The sequence below is a fragment of the Coturnix japonica genome, chromosome Z (assembly GCF_001577835.2).
Source record: "Coturnix japonica isolate 7356 chromosome Z, Coturnix japonica 2.1, whole genome shotgun sequence".
NCBI classification, from domain to species: domain Eukaryota; kingdom Metazoa; phylum Chordata; class Aves; order Galliformes; family Phasianidae; genus Coturnix; species Coturnix japonica.
This window is the reverse complement of record NC_029547.1, coordinates 14,430,862-14,451,247: the sequence shown is the minus strand read 5'-3', so window position 1 is coordinate 14,451,247 and position 20,386 is coordinate 14,430,862. Positions and strand designations below refer to the sequence as shown.

At 36.8% G+C, this 20,386-nt stretch overlaps 1 protein-coding gene across 5 annotated transcripts in view; it reads right to left on the bottom strand.

Annotated features, from left to right (window-relative positions):
- ADAMTS6 (ADAM metallopeptidase with thrombospondin type 1 motif 6) overlaps nt 1–20,386 on the bottom strand; it is a 145,430-nt gene that overhangs the window by 117,523 nt on the left and 7,521 nt on the right. For 4 of the 5 annotated variants that reach the window (XR_004305532.1, XR_001551922.2, XM_032441252.1 and 1 more), the window contains exons 4-7: nt 13,724–13,892; nt 8,688–8,905; nt 8,084–8,167; nt 7,399–7,544 (exon numbers count right to left, since the gene is read on the bottom strand). Coding sequence is in view for 3 of the 5 variants with exons in the window: in XM_032441252.1 (XP_032297143.1) it covers nt 7,399–7,544; nt 8,084–8,167; nt 8,688–8,905; nt 13,724–13,892 (617 nt within the window). In the remaining 2 variants the exon portion in view is untranslated. The remainder of the gene's footprint in view (nt 1–7,398; nt 7,545–8,083; nt 8,168–8,687; nt 8,906–13,723; nt 13,893–20,386) is intronic. The other variant, XM_015848618.2, reaches the window with a different exon arrangement.

Below are 20,386 nucleotides of genomic sequence, written 5' to 3'. Positions count from 1 at the left end.
GATTTCATGGGAACCAGAATGCTCTGGATGCTCATTTTTATTGGACAAGGATAGGAAATTCTCCTGACAGAGCAATGTTAGAGAGCCTTGCATAGAAACAAAATCTTTGCAAACAAGTTAAGAAGCCCAGACAAAGTGGAAAAATGCCTCAGAAAAGAAGCATAACAATCTTGGACCTGCAGGAGGAAAGGAATGTGCAGAGTCCTGGCTGGCCCGACCCTGCTACCAAATGCCTTAACTAGTACAGAATCTAATGGGAAAATGTTACTTGTTATTACAGAATAAAAATACATTACTAACCTATAAGCTACTGACATGTAAAAGAAGAACTGTTTGTATAAAATAGATTTCCTTTTAGTACTGCTAATCAGACAACACAGCTTCTAAATCATCCCTGGCTTCCTAAACCCCCTTAATATTATAAAAAATGAAAGGCATGATTGTGGTCAGCTCTACACAGGTATGCAAAATGAAACAAGAAGCCTTTTGCTCCTCTCAAATATATACACCATTGCCAGAAACACTGCAGTTCTTTAGATTATGGACCACAGGATTTACAAGTGTTTAAGAGTACTGCTGTATACATATACTTTCTGCCCCTTCAGAAAACCTGACAGCACTGGTTTGCACTGGAGATTCACACCTCACAGTTAAGCACAACAGAATGCACCTTGCTAGTGGGAACACATGGATGAGCTAATGATTACCTTAAGCATCATGAAGTTAATTTTGTACAAATACAATAAACAAACAAGCTCTGTTAATTTTCTCCCCTTTAAGTATTTGAAAAATCTACCAATTGTGTAATGATGCTATGCAGTGTTGCATAGAGAGACACCGAGAATTAGTACCATTTGCTAACAGCCACCACACCGCACCACCAAGCACTACACTTACTGAATTACAAGTACAATGGTAGCAAGCAAAAACATGAAAATCTGTACTAATTTCTGAGAGACAATGAACTCTCTTGTAGATTGCACAAACTCACATGAAGTCCAAAAAAGAGGAACAATTATATCATCTGTAGCACTGTCCACTTTTACTGACTGCCCACTGACACTGTCATTTCTCCCCTGCACCTACAAACCCAGGTGTCTTCAGCTTAGTCAAAACATGCTATAGTCTTGATGCTTTATTCACACAAATGAAGATTCCTCCAACAAAGAAGTATGCTAGTTCAGTGACGCTGTTGAATTAACTGTTGCTAAAACAATAAACCACTTACAAAAGTAACTCCAATCCAATTACAAGACCTTCAAATGTAGAATTATCATTTGTCACTAATTTCAAAAGCTGTATCTGCATCTCTAACAGCATATCTGAGGGGGGAAAAAAACAGTCTCAATACCAAAGTTTTACGAGTAAAACCTTCCAGTAATTATCTTTGTATGGTTTGGAATCAGTTACATTCCTATAAAAGGTATTGTAGCTGCATCAAAACATGATGATTTTTTCATGCATACTGAATTTGTTTTTCATTTTCTTTAAAAAAATACAAAATAAAGTCATCATATGTGGTGCTACCAGTGGGAGACATTTCACTTCAATAGATTCTCTGTTTAAAACATTTGTATCTCAAACACTAAGGTTTGACCATTTGGAGATGCACACGCACCCAATCTCAACTTCCCCCTGGAATTTTCTTCTCCATGGGCTGTTTGGTACACCTTTTATTCATCTTCTGACATAAGAGAAGGCAAATTAATAGCCCTGGATCTTTCCTCTCAGCAGGAAAAGACTGTTTCTGCAAATTTTATTCAGTTGGTCAGTAACATGCTACTTGAAAAAAACAGCTGTTTAGTATATGGAGAAAACAAACTAACCATTTCATATGCACAAAATATCTGAGAACTACCGGGTTGCATAAGGAAAAAATCCATTTTTGTATTCTGTTATCCTTCATCTATCCTACTAAATCAGAATGCAAAAGGACACTCCTGGCCCATATCATTCTGTGCAGGCAAACAAGACAGGAACAGTTTTGTCTACAAGGGATATGCTTGCACTTTAACAAGGGCATTGTTGATGAACACCATTACTAAATAGTGCCAGAAACCCAAAATGAAGTGCTATTTTAATTATTTCCCTACTTCATGATTTTTAATATCCAGGAAAGGAAGTAACTGACTGAAATTGAAGAAAACTACCTATTTTGTCTTCAAAAATTAACAATATTATGCCATAATATTGTTAATCTTAAAAACACAAAATTCTGGAGGTCACCATGTGGGCCATATTTCTTATCACATTTCTGAAGAAAAAGAAAAAATCACCAGGCTATCAATGAAGGTTTTTCACACACACAAACTCACAAATAGCAAATAAACAAGAACTATAAAAAAAGGCAAATGGAAACTTCAGTATTGGAGATAAGATAGGTGGGTGTGTAGTGGGAGAATATACACAGACTCAAAATTACAGCCCTAAAATGACTAATCTGAGAGCCTGATATTGTGCTGAAAAGTGAGATTTCCACATCTGTGATGCAGGAGTACAGGAATCACATACAAACACTAATTATTTCTACCAAAACTCTTGAGATAAAATAATGATATGAGTTTGTTCTTCTCTTCTATAAAAGGTCACCAAAACAGCACTACACTATAAAGCAACCTCACAACACAAAGCCATCAGATTAGTATGAGGGCTGTTCCAAAAGTAAGAGTTATTATGTTAGCCCATCTACTATCAGATGTAGATGGTGGTATCACAGCAGTGGCTGAACCTTCTCCCCAGAATTTCATTACATTTTGTTGCCATGAGACAGGTGGCAGCAGAGGGACAGCCTGACAACATGGCATCTGACATGGAAGTGCATATGAAACAAGCGTTTGTCACTACATTCCTCCATGCAGAAAAAATGGCAACCACTGAAATTCATCAGCAATTGTCAACATTGATAGAGATCAAACAGTGGATGTGAGCACAATGAAGGGTAGATGCTGCATTTCATCAGTTGGGTCAGTGGGTCACCTCCACTGGTGGAGATTTTTACAAGCATGACATGTAAGATCTTGTTCATTGCTGGAGAAAATGCACAGCAAAGGTGGAGGCTGTGTCGAAAAAACGTTTTGTAGCTGAAAAATTGCTCAAACTGTTCTTATGTTCTTTGTATCTATTGTTGGACTCTGTTAATGGAATTAAACAGAACTTACTTTTGGAGTAACCTACATATTTTCATTTTTCTCACTCCTAAGAAACTCAACTTAGACAACTGCAGAATAAAATGAAAAAAATATGATGGCAAAAATCTCATGGAATTCAACAAGCACAGAGTCTGGAAAGCAGCTCTGCAGAAAAGGTGTAGATTCACACCAAGATGAACACGAGACAGTAAAGTGCCCTTAAGGCAGCTAATGGTACTCTTAGCTGCATTAGGCAAAGTAAAGCCAGCAGATCAGGAGAGGCCACAGCTAGAGTGCAGGACCCAGTTCTGGGCCCACCAAAACATTAGATACAGAACCATAGAATCGTAGAATGGCTTGGGTTGAAAAAGACCTCAAAGATCATCTAGTTTCAAGTCCCTGCCATGGGCAGGGTTGCAAAACTGATAGGCTGCCCAGAGCCACACCCAGCCTGGCCTTGAACGCCTCCAGAGATGGGGCACCCACAACCTCCTTGGGCAACCTGTTCCAGTGTGTTACCACCTTCTGGGTGAAAAACCTCCTCCTAATATCTAATCTAAACCTTCACTGTCTCAGTTAAAAACCATTCCCCCTTGTCCTGTCACTATCAACCTGTGTACACAGTTGTTCCCCTCCTGTTTATATGCTGCCTTCAAGTACTGGAAGATCACAATTAGATCTCCCTGGAGCCTTCTCTACTTCATGCTAGACAAGCCCAGTTCCCTCAACCTTTCCTGATAGGAGAGGTGCTCCAGCCCTCTGATCATCTTTGTGGCCCCCCTGTTGACCCATTTCAAGAGATCCATGCCCTTCTTGTACTGGGCCCCAGGCCTGGACACAGTACTGCAATTGGAGCCTCAAAGGAGCTGAATGGAGGGGGACAATCACCTCCCTCTCCCTGCTGCCCACTCCTCTTTTAATGCAGCCCAGAACACAGTTGGCTTTCCAGGCTGCAAGCACACACTGCTGGCTCATGTCCAGCTTCTCATCCACCAGGACCCCCAAGCTCTTTTCCGCAGGGCTGCTCTCAAGGAGTTCTTCCCCCAGTCTGTATAAACACCTGGGATTGCCCTGACCTAAGTGCAACACCTTGCACCTGGCTTTGTCAAACCTCTCTAGGTTTCATGGACCCACTTCTCCAGCCTGCCCGGATCCCTCTGGATGGCTTCACTTCCCTCCAGTGTATTGACTGCACCACTCAGCCTGGTGTTGTCTACAAACATGCTGAGGATGCACTCAGTGCCATCATCTGTGTCACTGATGAATTAATGATGTTGAAGAACACCAGTCCCAAGACTGACCCCTGAGGCTGCCTGCGACCAGTCTCCACCGTGACACAGAGCCATTGATCACAACCTTTTGGCTGTGTCTAGCCAACCAATTCCTAATCCACTCAACAGTCCATCCTTCAAATCTACACCTCACCTATTCAGAGAGAAGGATTTCTGAATAGAGTCCAACAGGAGGCTACCAAAGTGATCTGGGAACTAGAATGCCTCTCACACAATCTCATCAATACCTTCAAACACTGGAAGGGAAGTTGTAAGGAAGATGGAAGTTGCTATTATCTACCCTTGTAAAGAGTAGACTCCTCTCCTGTTTATAGTACCTCTAGGTACTGGAAGCCTGCAGCAAGGTAGGTAGAAGAGCTGCAGGCTCTCCTCCTTAGAGGATCTTCAGCAGCTGCCTGGACAGTGGCCTGGGCAGCACGGAGTCTGCACTTGGGCAGGAGTTGGACAAGATGAACCAAGGGTCCCTTCCACCCTTCCAACTCCAACCATTCTGTTATTCTGGGAAAATAATTATGTCTCATACAACTTTAGTCTTAAAAACAAAAAACAAAAACAGCCAAATAAGTTCCAACAAAAATTTAATTACTCCATACACAGCAGACTATTCAGGAAACTACTTTCAGAATACTATTACAGCAGCTAAAAATTAACCTTAAGTTTGGTTTGAATTCCTTTTGGTAGAACAGGTTATTAAACAGCTTTCCAACACACCAGGTGTTCAAAGCACTGGACATACAACCCTTCTACATGTAAGTATATTCACCGGTTAATTAAGTGAGACATCCAAAACAGAATGAAAACGTTAATTGAAATTCAGTAATTAATTTAGAATTATTCAAAATCAATTAATTGATAGGCTAAATTAATACAGATTTATCTTTACTCATTCCAGCTTCACCTCTGCAAAAAATAAATTGTCAGACATGCTGATGGAATTTGTTGGTAATATCCAGGAGAGCTAGCAGCTCAAGTGAGAGCCAGACTAACCAAAGTGATTACTTTATTAATTGTCATTTCCAAAATTAACACCAAAGGCTGCACTAAATAATGAATACAAGCATTCTAACATGAAAATATGCAGTTGAATTTGAAAGTTCAGCAATGCTTTATGATTTGTCAGTATCACAAACCTGATGGTAATACACTGAGATATGCTCATTTAATATTTACATATGTGCACGTAAACTTATTTTAAAGATTTTATGTACTTTCATAAGGTAGCAAACACACATCCTTCAGAAACTCAGCAGAATACATAGATGATTACTAAGCCCAACAAGTCCTTAATGGTCGCTGATTGCTATAAAACTTCTGCAATGAGAATTTCTCACTTTCTCTGTGAACTTGTTTCTTTCAGTTACAGATCTGCATGTTAGCATTTACTTAGGCCTTCATCTGGAACACAGAACATCCAACCAGGACAGGGAAGCCCATATAGAATACATAGTAATAAAACATACTAAAGTACAGCACTGAATGAAAATAAACAACTCTGCTTTGCAGTGCCAGAGTAAAACTAACAAAGTGTCAAATCATTCAGCCATAAGATTAAGAACAGAGTTACCAACACCACCCATCCATACATACTGGGAAGATTCAAGTGACACAACAGTACCACACAGCAATCACACTTCTTCACTAACTACCTAAGTTATGCCAGTAAAACTTCCATGTGTAGTACACCTGTAAAGGTTTATTTAATCTTACACGTAAGCAGCCCTACTGAAGGCAAAAACCTGAGTAAAACTAAAAGTTCTTGTGGGAGAAAAATAAAATAAATCCACACAACTGTGTTTTATTTTAATTTTTCTTCCTTACAGACACCACCACCACAAAAAAACAAAAAACAAAACACCCACACCCCTTCCGGAAAAGAAGAAAAATACAAAGTGGTCTCAAATCATTTTCACCACCTCAACTATTATTATGTAGCATTGACATCCACATGTGACAATTAGATCTGAAATATGAATGCAAAAATCCACACAAGAGACTGAGTTCTCTTACTATTCAAAGAAGGTTTCTTTCAAAAAATTAAAACAGCCCCCTTTCCCTTCCCAATAACCCAGCTATTACTGCATCTTTCATAGAAAACTCCAGGATAAATCAGTTATTTTAATCACTTAATATTTCTGTTTCTGCAGGGAGCACAATGATTTCAAAAACAGGTGACATGCAGAGCAGTACAGAATTTGACCAGGAAAGCAGAAATGATAATAAAAGGATTCTAATCCAAATTAGTGCTGCTGCACCTTTAACTATTTAAACAAAAGAGAAAAATAAATAAATGCTGTCCTTAAACAAAGGGAAATAAATCACCCAGTAACGTACAATTGCCTACTCATAACTGCAGAGAACAAGAGGTAATGTTTTCACCAGGAGTACAAGATAACAACACACGCTTTGTTGAATTTATCACAGTAATAGTGGTAGAGAAGCTAACAAATGTGCACATCAGCTTTGAAACTACCTACAGAAGCCATCAGTTCTCATCTTAATTAAGCACAATAAATCAAAACAACTACAAAGCAGAATCATACATTGCCTGAATCTGCAAGAACAATGTTGTTTCAGCAGAAAAATACTAATACAGTAGTTGAGCTTCTGCCTTGAAATTCTTATAAAACATTATATATGCTTAACAAAACATTTTACACACTGTTTTTTTCTCCATAATTTTAAAGAATTCTTTTCAATTATAAAAATATAAAATGCTCAATAAGATCCATCTGTTCTACAGGAATATTTGTATTGGCAATTATGTAGTGAAAATAACAGCAGAAGCAAGTAATTTTTGTATCTTACTTTCCCGGCTTCTTAATCTATACTTTGATATATTTAGGTCAAACCATCTGTTACTTCTTTTCCTCATCACATTACCTACAAATTATATTACTTTAAAACTAGCCTCTACATAAAAGAGCAAGAAAACTACAGAATTAAAATAAAAATAAACATAATACTTATAATGACCATACCTAGTAATAAGAACCGCATTATCATGGTGGGCAATCCCATTTTCTGGAATGGTGTTTCCATCACTTTGGTGGGAGAGAATGGATTTCTGCCACTTACAGAAGCTATCGAGGGACTTGTCTGCATGGTGGTTTATCTCCAAGTTTGGCTGCAATACAACATGCATACCAGAAATGTTCCAAACAAATTACTAAGGTCAGTTGTTAAGCCTTTTGAAGACTAAATTGGGACTATAATTAGAAGCAGTGGTTTCTAGGAATAAACTCTTCTTGCCAAATTTTATCTCTGTAAAATCTGACCCCAAGTTCAGTTGTGTATTACTGAACAGACATTCCTTCTGCTCCAACTTAAATAATGATTATGTCAATACAAGTTTAAAAAAAAAAAAAAAGAAAGAAAGAAAGAAAGAAAAGAAGAATTTGAGTATGGAAATATAGACATAAAAACAAAACTGACATACTCAAAAGTATATTAATGTTCACCTGAAGTAAAGAACAGATATTTTTGAAATAATACATGGGAAATATTCCTTTGAAATGTTTTCATCTTGATTATAGTAGTCAAAGATTACAAAGCAGGTTTTGTACTCAGATGCAGACATTTCAAGCAACAATTGAATAATTCTATACTACACAATAGCATAATTTGTATTTCAGGGATATAAAGCTGAAGTGCAACAACTCTTACCTGATCTTCAGTGAGGACAATTAAACGCGTCACTATTATATTCACTACGTTTCCTAGACTGGAATCACGATAAAGTTTGGCAACCTGACCTCCAGAAAATAAGAAAAGGCACAAAGTCAGACAAGAAACAGCACGTATTCCCTAAATTGTTAACCATTCGACTATCTTCCTGCTCAGTGCATTTACATAATGTTGAAAATTAACATTACCTAAGTCACTTTCTCAATGAACAAATGACCATTCAGTAAAAACAAATACATTTCAGTCATAATTTTCAGTCAAAATTGCTTATTATTTGTCCAATAAACCATCTGACATAAAGAGCTTTTAGACTGTTGATTTAAATGTAATAAAACTATGCAATTTTAAATTCTTATAATTACGTTCAGATTGAAGAAAAAAAATTGTAAACCATCACAGCATACTTGACAGAAACAGTACTGCATTTTCCCCCACAATGCTAATAGTTACCATATTTCAATTAATCCTTGCAAGATGATGCACATTTTAAGACATTACTGTGCCTTTAAGTAAATACTTTACAAATACTTTGAGACTTCAGAATGCACATGTTAATATTGGTACTGAGAGGGATGAAACTTACAATATTCATTACACTCAAAATGTAGTGCTCAATGTCTTTGCGACCATGATATCCCACCATCATTTTGTCAGCCACGACCAGGGTCTCCACAAACCGCTCAAGGCTTACTGATCTCTTCTGTCGATTATGACTACTTAACGTGTCATTGACAGGAAGTGAAGTTGGAAAAGCAGATCCATCACTCATCCACCAAGGTTTACTGCTTCTTGTGAGGTCTTCTAGGAACCAAAATAATTGAACACTTCAGAGGGATCACCAGTAAAACTCATTCAAAAGCAGCTGTTTTTAAGTTGAGATCATCTTTAAAGATTCTAAAAACAATTTTTCTTGAGGCAAGGAAAATTCAAGGTTATTATCTTAAAATTTAAAATACCTCATAAAAAGGAAAAACAAGTTCGTTTTAAGTTCTGATATTCTGAACACTCCTTAGATTGTCTTAGCATTACAGATCATCATCATCTCTCAACAGATCTAATCCTGCACATCTATTCTAGCACTGAAGATTACTTATAGTTAACCATGAGCACATTTAAAAACTTTAAGGGTAAGAATGAGATGGCTGCAATACTAGGAAATAAAAAACATATTGGAAAAATTTTTAAAAATAACCATCAAAATTAAGGTTAAAGGTATCAAGATACGCTAAGGAATTAAACACTTTTGAAAACAATACTGCTTTTATGCAATATATTGGTCATTACAAACAGATGAAATTATCAGAGATACAAACAGCACATACTTTCTTGGAACTCATGTCCTTCAGGGCAAAATAGAACACCCCTCCCATGCAAAATGGGCACATTTAATATTAAGTATCCCTTTTTCACAAAGATCTATGCAAATCTCAAGTTCAAGTTCAATAAAGCCTACAATAAGCTGAAATCACATGAAAGGAGTTTCAAAATACTCAAAGTATTCTTGCTAGTTATGGATGAACTTAATAACACTAAGAGGTAGGTACATTTCTAACTGACTGAATGAGACTGCTCAAGTGATCAACACTAGAGATGCAGCCTTACCTCTCCTACAACTGGTTCGCTATGGATAAGCTGAGATATGTCCAATATATTCTGTGAAAAGATAATGTTTTATGCAGTCCAGCTAAACCCATTTCATAGGGTAATAATTACACCACAAAACACATACGTTCAGGACACAACCAGGAATACTTCAGTAGTCCCAAGTATTATATTATAATACCAAAGTATTGCGTAATACTTTGAGTGCATAGAGTTGACTTTAAAAGGTGCATTATTTCAGAAGGGAAATAATCTGGGCAGCTGACAAAAATACCAGAAGTAAAATTATTCTCATTCTATGATTATACAATTCAATAATTCTATACCTATCCTATATACTCTACCATAACATCAAGTAATGACATCTGGAGACGAATTTAAAATCATTATCAAGATTTCTACTGGCTCTTATCCCTCTTCTAGCAAGTTCAAAGTTGACCTAATTGTTTAAAGATTTTCATCTCACTGAAGTAGTGATTTAAGAATATTTAGAATTTTATCTGGAAAATTCTGTGGTTAATTTTTTAAAAAAGAAAAAAAAAAAATCAATGACTCAAAGAGTAAATGGTGCTACCTGGGAGTTCCATAAAAACGCTGAGTACTTTATAAATGCAAAATAATTTTTCTCTCAAAGATGCAAATCTGTCCTAAACGTTTGAAAACCAATGACCTCAGAAAACTGTCACAAAAAAAAAAAAAAAAAAAAAAAAGATTCTTCTGGACTCATCCTCTCACCATCTTTCAAAAAGAAAGGCCTCAGAGGACTTCAAGAAAACAAACATTTTCCCTTTTCTTATCAGATGAGAATCTAACGCTTCATTTGATTTCAAAGTAATGGGAAGGCTGGAAATAATCCTGGGTACTAACCCTTCCTGATCTATCAGTTTTCATGATACTTTATTTGGGATCTATCAGTTTTCATGCTATTCGATAGTTTGAAAACACCAAACAATGCTGACAAAACTTTAAAAAACACTGCAAACTTTTGTGGAAAATATTTTGACAAAAATACTTTTGAGTAAATCGCATAATTACTCCTAGATTGAAAAGCTTATATCAACACTGAGCATATCTATTGGGAAGTAAAATAAAACAAAGGTGGGGGAAGAGGAGGGATCAGAAAAGCAATGTAATTAACCCCAAAGTAATGAGTACAAAAGCAGGAAATTAGATTGTAAACTGCAACTGAAAAGAAATCCAGATGCACATAGAAATAAATGGGTGTAGGCAGAGTATACAGTAACAGCACCCAAGTTTTAAGTCACTCCTTCAAAGGCACTAGATATTAGAAAGGAAGAGAAATGAAATAACACAACACAAAAAAATAAAACAAAGGTGATCTAAAAACGCAATAGCAAACTACTTGAATATTCTCACAGTTCCACCTTACATGGGAATTACATACTGTTTTTTCTCAATATAAAGCAACCTCATTTAATGTGTATACAAGCATTTTTTCATTTTAGAATATACTGATTATAGCATTTGGCCTGAATAAAATCATGACACAGCACATCCCTAAACAATCCCTTAGTACCATCCCTAAACAATCTGACACTTTGCAGGTTTCATGTCAATTTTTATTGTTTCTCAATCATACCCAGTCTGTATATACACCACGTTTTCCTTTGGTTGTTCTATGGTTTGTTTTTTTTTATAAATTATTGTAGCCAAAACAGGTAGAGAAATTTCATTCGCACTTCCCAAAAAAGAGAATTTCAACCCCACACAAAAATAGAAGTGCATGGCTAATCTGCAGAAAAGCTATTTCTAAGAACTTTGCAAACACAATTTTATTTATTTATTTATTTTGAAAGGGACCATTAAATGTATTCTGCAGCTTCAATGTACTGCACGCTATTAGGCATAAGGAAAAATAAATATTTCAATAAGCTATACAAACAAACAAGGATACCACAAAACAGTTCATAATAGATTTTAAATTGTGAAAGTAATAATGAGTAACTTTAGCATGTCATCTAAATATTTATGTTTACAACATAATTTAAAGCTATAAAACAAATACCACTTGGCATTATACTTGCATACTCTGCAGCTTTAAGCTACTTTTTCTTTGGAAAACCAACTAGATGACAACACTAGCTTGGATGGAAGGATTTTAAAAAAAAAAAAAAAAACTTTATTTCAATGTTGTTTCTTAAATATCCTGGGGATGCTTGGAATGCCAAGCCCTTATAGGGAAAAAAGGGCTTAAACAGCGCTCAGAAAATCAGGCTAAGAGATTTGGTAGCCAGACAAGCAACATTAAAGCAGCATGCAATCTGAAAAGGTACAGTCTTGTAGTACTGGGGAGAACAAATCTTGCCAGAAATTTTCTCTGAGTTAAAACACTATACGGACCAGCAAGAAGAGAAGTAAATGAGAATGAGTAGTGTCAGAACTGCAAAATGATTTTGTACTTTAGTGTGTCTAAGGGTCTCAGGTTGGAACAAATGTGAACTCAGGAAAAGCAGAAGAGCTTCCAAGGATAATGGCAGCATCAACTACAGAGGAAAACAAAAACAAAGAGGCACAGATGCTAAGGATTACTGAATGTTTTAAAACAAAAACCTCATGCAAAGCTCTGATCATCTTCTGGTCTTCTACCCGTAACATGGGTACTGTCAGAACACTTAAGACAAAGCATAACCAAACTACCTCTCACTTTGAGAAGTGATCTCCCAAGCATTAACAGAAGGTAAGATCTGATGGTGCCAATATCCTTTCTTTTTCTATATAAATTCTAATGGCAAAAGATGCACTGCAGTGCATTTTTACAATCCCTTCTGCTAATCTCAACAGATTTGTGTATCATGCTTCCCTACAAAATGAAATAAAAAGACAGATGCTTCACAGCACACACAGTAGTCATCAGATTTGCTTCATAATAAAGCATGTACATGAAATAATATTTCCTAAACTAAAACAGAAGCTGTATTCAAAGTTTGACACATGCTAGACAGTTAGCTGGACTACTCAGGAAACTTCCACGAACATGAGCCTTTTCAGACAACACATGCTGTCAGTTTAGTCAGCCAGCTAGGTAACAATTTCTGAAAGAAGCTGAAAAAAAGCTGCATCAAAAAAAGAAAAAAGAAAAAAAAATAAAGTTAAATGTTCTTCATTCTTAAGGAATTTGCCAGCTTGTCCTATACACTGAATGCCATAGAACACTGCTGTCTAGGACAGTATTTCCAAAAACAAAAAACAGATAAACAGCAAGGTTAAAATATTTTTTTCTGTTATGTAAAAATACACCATTTTAAGCACTGTAAAGCTAGAACAACTGCTCATTTACTCCAAGCTGTTCTCAAGAAATTAGTTTCTGTTGCATTTTAAGCAAATCGTTTCAAAATGAAGAGTACTTAAAGAGTGTTTTTGTAGATGTTAAAATTGTGCTTTACAAGAAAAATACCCTTCAATCAAAATCATACAATTCTTCCTGCTAGGTACCTGTACAACACATATTCAACTACTACAGAATAACATCAACCCAGCAACCCAAACGCTAAGAGTTTAGAAACTCTAAACCATAAACCCCTGAAAATGAGAAAGATACAGACTTTAGCTTCAGGCGTAAGGAAATACTGTACTATGTACTAATAATGTACAAAGCGTACTAATAATTGCAATGGTAATATATTCACTACACATAGAGTTCCCTCAAACGAGACAAAACACATGCTACACACTGAGCTATAATACACAGTCACTGAAGTCATGCCCTCCTGCTGAGAAGCACATTTTGAGGAAGCCAGTGATCATTAATACCACTGTACACAAAGAAATAAAACAAGAGTTAATCCCAATGCTTTATTTGTAATACGACACCATATTCTTGATGGGGATCCTGGTGTGAAGCTACTTTATAACAGAGCACACTGTATCACCCAAAAGGAGGCTTCTTATTGCTACATTCTCTGCAGTACCTTACCTGTGAACCAAGGAAGTCTTAAAAATACAACTTAATACATTTTTAAAGGTATGATAACATGACAGATACTTGTATTCATTTACCTGAGACTCCACAGCCATTGCGATCATACAGAAGTTGCTGGTGCATGGTAGACTTTTTGTATATGACGTGGGGATGACCATTCTCATAACTGAAGTTACTTGAATTAGCTGTTATATTCTTTAAAGGCTCAATAAAATACTCTTCATCTTCTGTAGCAATAACACCATGCTTAAGACAAAAAAGAAAACAAAAATTTGGAAGACAACATGAATTTATATTAAAAAGCTTAAAATTAAGTAACATTTGACTATCCTTTACTTCTCTTAAGAAATATGTCAACATAAAATGAATGATTCAGTTATCTTCCAGTGTCTTTAGCAGAAGGCAGCTATCGCCTCACTTCTGGAGTTTGTCCCTACGTCTTTTTAGTGAGTGTGGTAACAAAGCAAGAGAGATTCTCAGTACAGGACAGATAAACTGCTCAAAGACTCTTTTCCAGAACCACATGATTGAAAGCCATTAAAGTGACACCAAGCAAAAAGCATCCAAAACAGCGATTCTACCTTGGAAATTCTGTCTGTATGTATAACCTTTCTATTCTAGAAAAAATAACTACTGGTCAGTAGTTTCAGTGAAAACTCTAAATTCTGCATTCATATTTTGAACAATCACAAATCAATGGAGATACCATTGAAGCCACTGTGATGACTGTTCCCAGAATCACAGAAATGCAGGGGCTGAAAGAGATCTCAATAAATCAATCATTCCACCCCTTGCTAAAGCAGTTATCCCACAACAGGTTGCACAAATAGGTGACCAGACAGACCACAAATATCTCCAATGAAGGAGACTCCACAACCTCCACGGGAACCTTGCTCCAGCAATCTGTCACCCTTACCATGAAGAAGTTTTTCAGCATGTATGTATGGAACTTCCAATGTTCAAGTTTTATGCCATTACTCCTTGTTCTATAGCTATACACTACTGAGAAGAGCCTGGCCTCATCCATTTGTCTCCTGCCTCCACTAGGTATTTATAAACATTTATCAGAACCCCAGGGTGAATAAACACAGGTTACTCAGCCTTTCTTCATGCAGGAGATGCTCCAGGCCCTTCATCACCTTTGTGTCCATCCAGTGAACTCTTTCTAGGAGACCGCTGTCTCTTTTAAACTGGGAAGCTTGGAACTGGACACAGTACACCAGATATGACCTCAGCAGGGCAAAAGAGATGGGGAGGATCACCTCCCGCAGGTCATCCAGGTCACTGATGAAGTTGTTGAACAAGACTGGACCCAGTACTAACCTCTGGAAAACACTGCTAGCTACGGGCCTCCAATCAGACTATGCTGCTGATCACAACACAGAACTCTGCCAGTCAGCCAGCTGTCAATCCACCTCACCACACACACATCTATCCCACATTTTCTAAGTTTCATAACACTGATGATGTGGGAGACTGTGTCAATCACCTTGTTAAAGTCAAGGTACGCAACATCTACTGTCTTCACCCTATCTACCCAGCCAATGTTGACATCAAAGAAGGCTACCAAGTTAATCAAGCATGATTCCCCTTTGGTGAATGCACACTACTTCTGATAACAACCTTGTATTACTTCTTAGCATTTAAGAGTATAAGAAAGCATCCCTATCTACACATCATTATTTGTGGAGTTAAGATTATTCAACACGTGTCACAGGCAGTTCAAGCTAACATGTATTTATGTTAATGTTATCTGAACACTGCTAACAGTGCAATGCACACTAAGGTTATTTCAAAGGACTTCCAACAGGTTGTAAAAATCACCCTATCACTTACATCAGTCTTGTTGTTGTTGTTGTTTTAAAGGGTTATTCTTTTTCCTCCATTAACACCTCCAGGGTAACCTGTATGACCACTTGCTCTATAACTACTGATCCAAATATCCCAAGCATGTTTCTAAGATCACTGCACTTTTGGTCAGACCTTTTCAGCTGCTGTTTTGTACATTAGCTCTCTGCTGTTCTTCAACTTCTGGGATAACCAGAATTCAGTAACAAAATAGACCATATAAAATAAAAATGCCTGTATAACACTTCAGAAAGAACTGTGTTTTAACAATATAACCCTATCATATATTTTTAAAATATACATATGAACACAGCTCAGTTTTCAGTTTCATGCTAGTTAGTGCACACGGTGACTATGGCAGTAAGTATCCCTCTTCAGTGGTATTTTTCATTATGAACTCAAGTATTTACTCAAGAAGTAACATCAGGGCCTGTATACACCTGGACACCAAATTTTCTCATAATGCCTCAATATTTGGAATCTATGCTATTACTAAAAAAAATAGGTCACTTAATGGCTGCTTAAACAACCTTGAAAATATAAACCAAAATGTAACTAGGTCTGCCAGATGTGCAGAAAGAACCTTGACAATCTGGACTACATCCAGACTGGCTGTCAGACATCTGGGTTCAAGTGAATCCTGAGCCACTGTAAGCTCTGGTATTATTATATTCCTATCGGAAAATAGAGTCCTGCAGTTTTTCTAGCCAACACCATCAGGCTGTGTGCTCTGTGCCAGGTCTGAGGAGAAAGAGGTACCTTCCAAGCCATGGCCCCATCTTTGCAACAGTCTTAACCTGTTCTCGAGTCTGGCTAGGTAAATAAATTTTTAAGTGGTGAGACAACAAAAGAGGAAACAAGTAATTTCAGATGACATAAACAATATCAGCAGCCATACTAATTTTCTAAGGAAATTGTGTGCAAGAGAAGAAAAATCTACTATAAAGGAACGAAAAACTTCAACGGCAGTTCCTTTAGGTACAAGCAGTGAAAAAGGCTCAGTGAGTATCACCCATATTTCGTATGTCAAATCAGTATCTTATCTCAGCTGCCCAATCATTATTCTGGGTTTAAAAATATATATTTACACACACAAGTGTTAGTTTACCCAAGGAATTGCAGATTTTAATTTCCACCTGCTACCAGGTAATCAGAATATACATGCAATCTGTTGCTGCAGCTAGCTGTGTGACACTGGAAAATCACTTGCCCTGCATATAGCTGCAAATGCACTTCACATAAGCCCTTCATACATAACGTATATTAACTTTCCTTGCTAGCCAACTGCTGTTCCAGTATTAACAACGCAATTTGCATCAGTTTAATGTGCATGAATTTTAATAAACATTTGTAAATCTGCACATAAGAAATACCCATGCCAGTGAATGCCAGTATTTGAGAATAGAAAATTCGTATGGCTAGAGACATTACCACTCTATATGCATTCAATAATGCACCATTAATAAATAGAAGGAGCTACGCTACTCTATCCAAGACAATATTCTAAAACTCCTTTTTGGCTTATCATCTCTTGTTTGAGCAAAGAATATTTCAGTTGAAAAGAGGGACTGAAATAAAGACCCATGAAACATTAAAAGGAATAATATGTACTGAAGCATTAGAAGAAATTAAATGTGTTGACTGAGTGTTGTGTTGTGCTTGTTTTTGTTTGTTCTTTTTAGCTTTGCCATAGAACTTAAAACAGTTTGTGAATCAAACTGTCACTTCAAAATATAAGAAATATCATTAAGGAATGACCAGAAAAAGGTTGTGAGAAAATACCATGAATTTAAGAAATAATGTGAATGTCCCAAGTAAGTTACTGAAAGAAGCATTCTCAAGGCTATTATCTAAAACAGATTGTTTGAGGTCCTGTGTTACCCAACCCCACCACAGACTGCCAACTCCCGCTAACATATATAAGGTCTGGATCCAGAAGTTTGACATGCTCAGACAAATCTGCAAATCCACATGGAGTTCCCCTGAAGTTGTAAAAAGGAATCTGTGTCAGACTGCCTAGCTGGGGCCTCACCTCACTTCAGACAGGGGATGTCCATCAGCTACAGAAGTGACAGTTAACATCAGTTAAAGATTTAATTACAGAAGATGAAGCCTCTTGCACATTTGAGGTGTTACTTTTTTTTTTCAAATTTCTGCCTGATTTTTAACCTTTACAGACATTATATTAAAGACATATAAAATATAACATAGAAGTAAATGAAACTTCTTAAAAACTTTCAGGGTTGTCCAATAATGATCTGGCCTGGGACAATGCATCATGGGACCTACCATGTCCCATTTAAAACTAGATAAACTGACTTTTTATTTTGTAAGTTGCACACTTACATATGATTCAAGAACATTATGATATGCTTTATCATCTACAAAATTAGACGATTTGTTAACAACAGAACCAGCTTCCAAACAAGCTTATTTAAAAATATGAATATATTTACAAATATACTGATTTTAAGATAAATTAAAAAAACAAAAAAACAAAAAAACAGGAAGACTTCTGACTATGTAAGATCATGCTTTTAGGCAGTTCTTGGCCCTTCTTTCTCTTATCTACTTGGATAGTGACATCTGTGCTACCTAGCACAAACGTTACTCCATGCATGGAACTTTATGTGCCACTGAAAAATTTGGCTCCTTACATTAAATATTTCCTTGGAAATATTGTAGATACAAAAAGATATTTAATCTATAATTCACTTCCTTAACAATCATCATTTTCTAAACATTTTGAAGTACTTCCCTCTATTGGGCTTGTCAGCTCAAAAGAAGAAAACACACCGCTATGGAAAATTTGTCCGAGCACTCAGTTACAGGCTCTGACACCTGACAGCAGACAGAGATAGGAGGGAAGCATACACATTTCATTTCTGCTCAACTTCAATGTGACTCGATCCAAAACTTTACTTCAAGACTTTCTCCCATTAGAATCAGACAAATTTATTTCCCATAAGGTGAAATTCTCTACTCAGTCAATCTACCACACCTTCTTATTTCACTTCCTTTAGGACTTACGCAGCTTACACAATTCCTCAGCTACTACTGTCTCAGCCCCATTGACTTACACCCAACACTCAAGTACCTCAAAACACTGCTCTCTGTAAGGTCTTTCATGAGTTGACCAACGCTGCAATCCATTTACACATAACAGTTGCTATAGTAAAGTTCAGGAGCCAACAAGCCTGACAGACAAGACCTTCAATTTTCTCACAACTGCTCCTGGATTACAGAGCTTTCCTAAAAACTTGAGACAATTTTTAGTATAATCAGGGCTCAGGAGATGCAAACTGCTGCAATAAAATTTCAGTAGCAGCCTGTAATTCTAGGGAAGAAAAGTTGAAACAGGAAATGGTGAGAGGGAAGTTAACTAATGGCTGGTCAGTTCTATGATACTAACACAGAGAAAGCCCTGCTTGCACTGGTGTTCTACAAAGTCATACAACATACGTTAATTAAACCATGGTCGCACCTGCTCACCCTGAAATCTGACTCCTCTGGCAATACTGAAACCTAGCAGGGAAGTGAAATAAACAGAATACTTAAATTCTGCTTATGAGCAGCACTCATCATTTAAGACTATTGCTTGTTTTAGAGTTACAAGTAACTTAAAATTACTGCCTTTTGGACATACATTAATCAAAACCTACAAAGAATAAGACTGTCAGCCTCTTACATGTCAAAAACAGGACTAAAAAGTATTCAATGCCTTGAACACAACATTTTCTCAACTATCATTAACTCTAAAACAAGCAATAGCATCCTGAATAGTTGAAGTGCTACTTGCTTTATTAAATATGTTCTAACCAGTAGCTTTATAACAATATATTTGCCAGTAGGTATCACTTAAAAATAATTGATGGATTTACCTGTATTTAGTTGTAGCTCCTTCTAGAACACCCTGTCAACATAATGACAGAGGAGTTTCTTACAGTAGAAGATCATACTGAGTCCAGCCAAACACCACACCTGCTTGAGGGATCCCTGCTCCTCTGAAAGAAAGCCTTAGAGGACCACCGCTGCTTCTGGAGCATGACAAAAACCTCAACTGCATATGACCTAGCCTTTCTATCAGATGCAGTGGACACTTAATACTTGCAGTCCCAAGAAGCATGACCATGAAGGACTCAAAAGTCCCATTCATGGTGTGCCCAATGATCTCAGTCTGCCTTAATACAAGGAATACCAGGAAGAAACACTTCTTCAGCACAAGTTGATGATAGCTAAAGGCACTGAAGATGATAACTAAACAACACTCCACAATGATGTTAACTTTCAAACATAGTTAATGTTCGACAAATAAAACCATGGAACAACATATGGCTTCACATCAGCCAAATAGTATTGTTGAGGACAAGCAAAACATGACACTGACAGATGGCTCCAATGGAGCCAACCAGTTTGTGTCTCAATGGGTAGAAATACTGGAGATCAAGGCATGTAGTCTTTTTCTTTAAGAAGTAAATCCTGAAAGCAATGATTTTCTCTTCAAAGTAATTTTAGTTGAAAAGAACTAAAATACAAGATGATACACTACATTAGCAATAAAAGTTCAAACAACTGTGGCATACAATTATTACATGGGAACTACAAAAGTGAAGTACAATATGGTACTGCACTCAGACCTACCAGCTGCACTAAGAAAACTGTGTTAACACATATTCAGAAGAGTTACATTTTAACTACACTTCTTCAAAAGTGCTCACTCACCTCTAGAAAACTCCATTTCACTACTTCCCTCAAGAGTAATCCAGACAGAATACTTAACAGCCAGCTATTTGTGTTGTCCCTGGTACTATCTAGATCTGAAACAGCAGGTTTTTGTCTATAAAAAACATTCTCAAAGTTGCAGTTCCCCAGCATTTGTAAAGGTTAAAAAG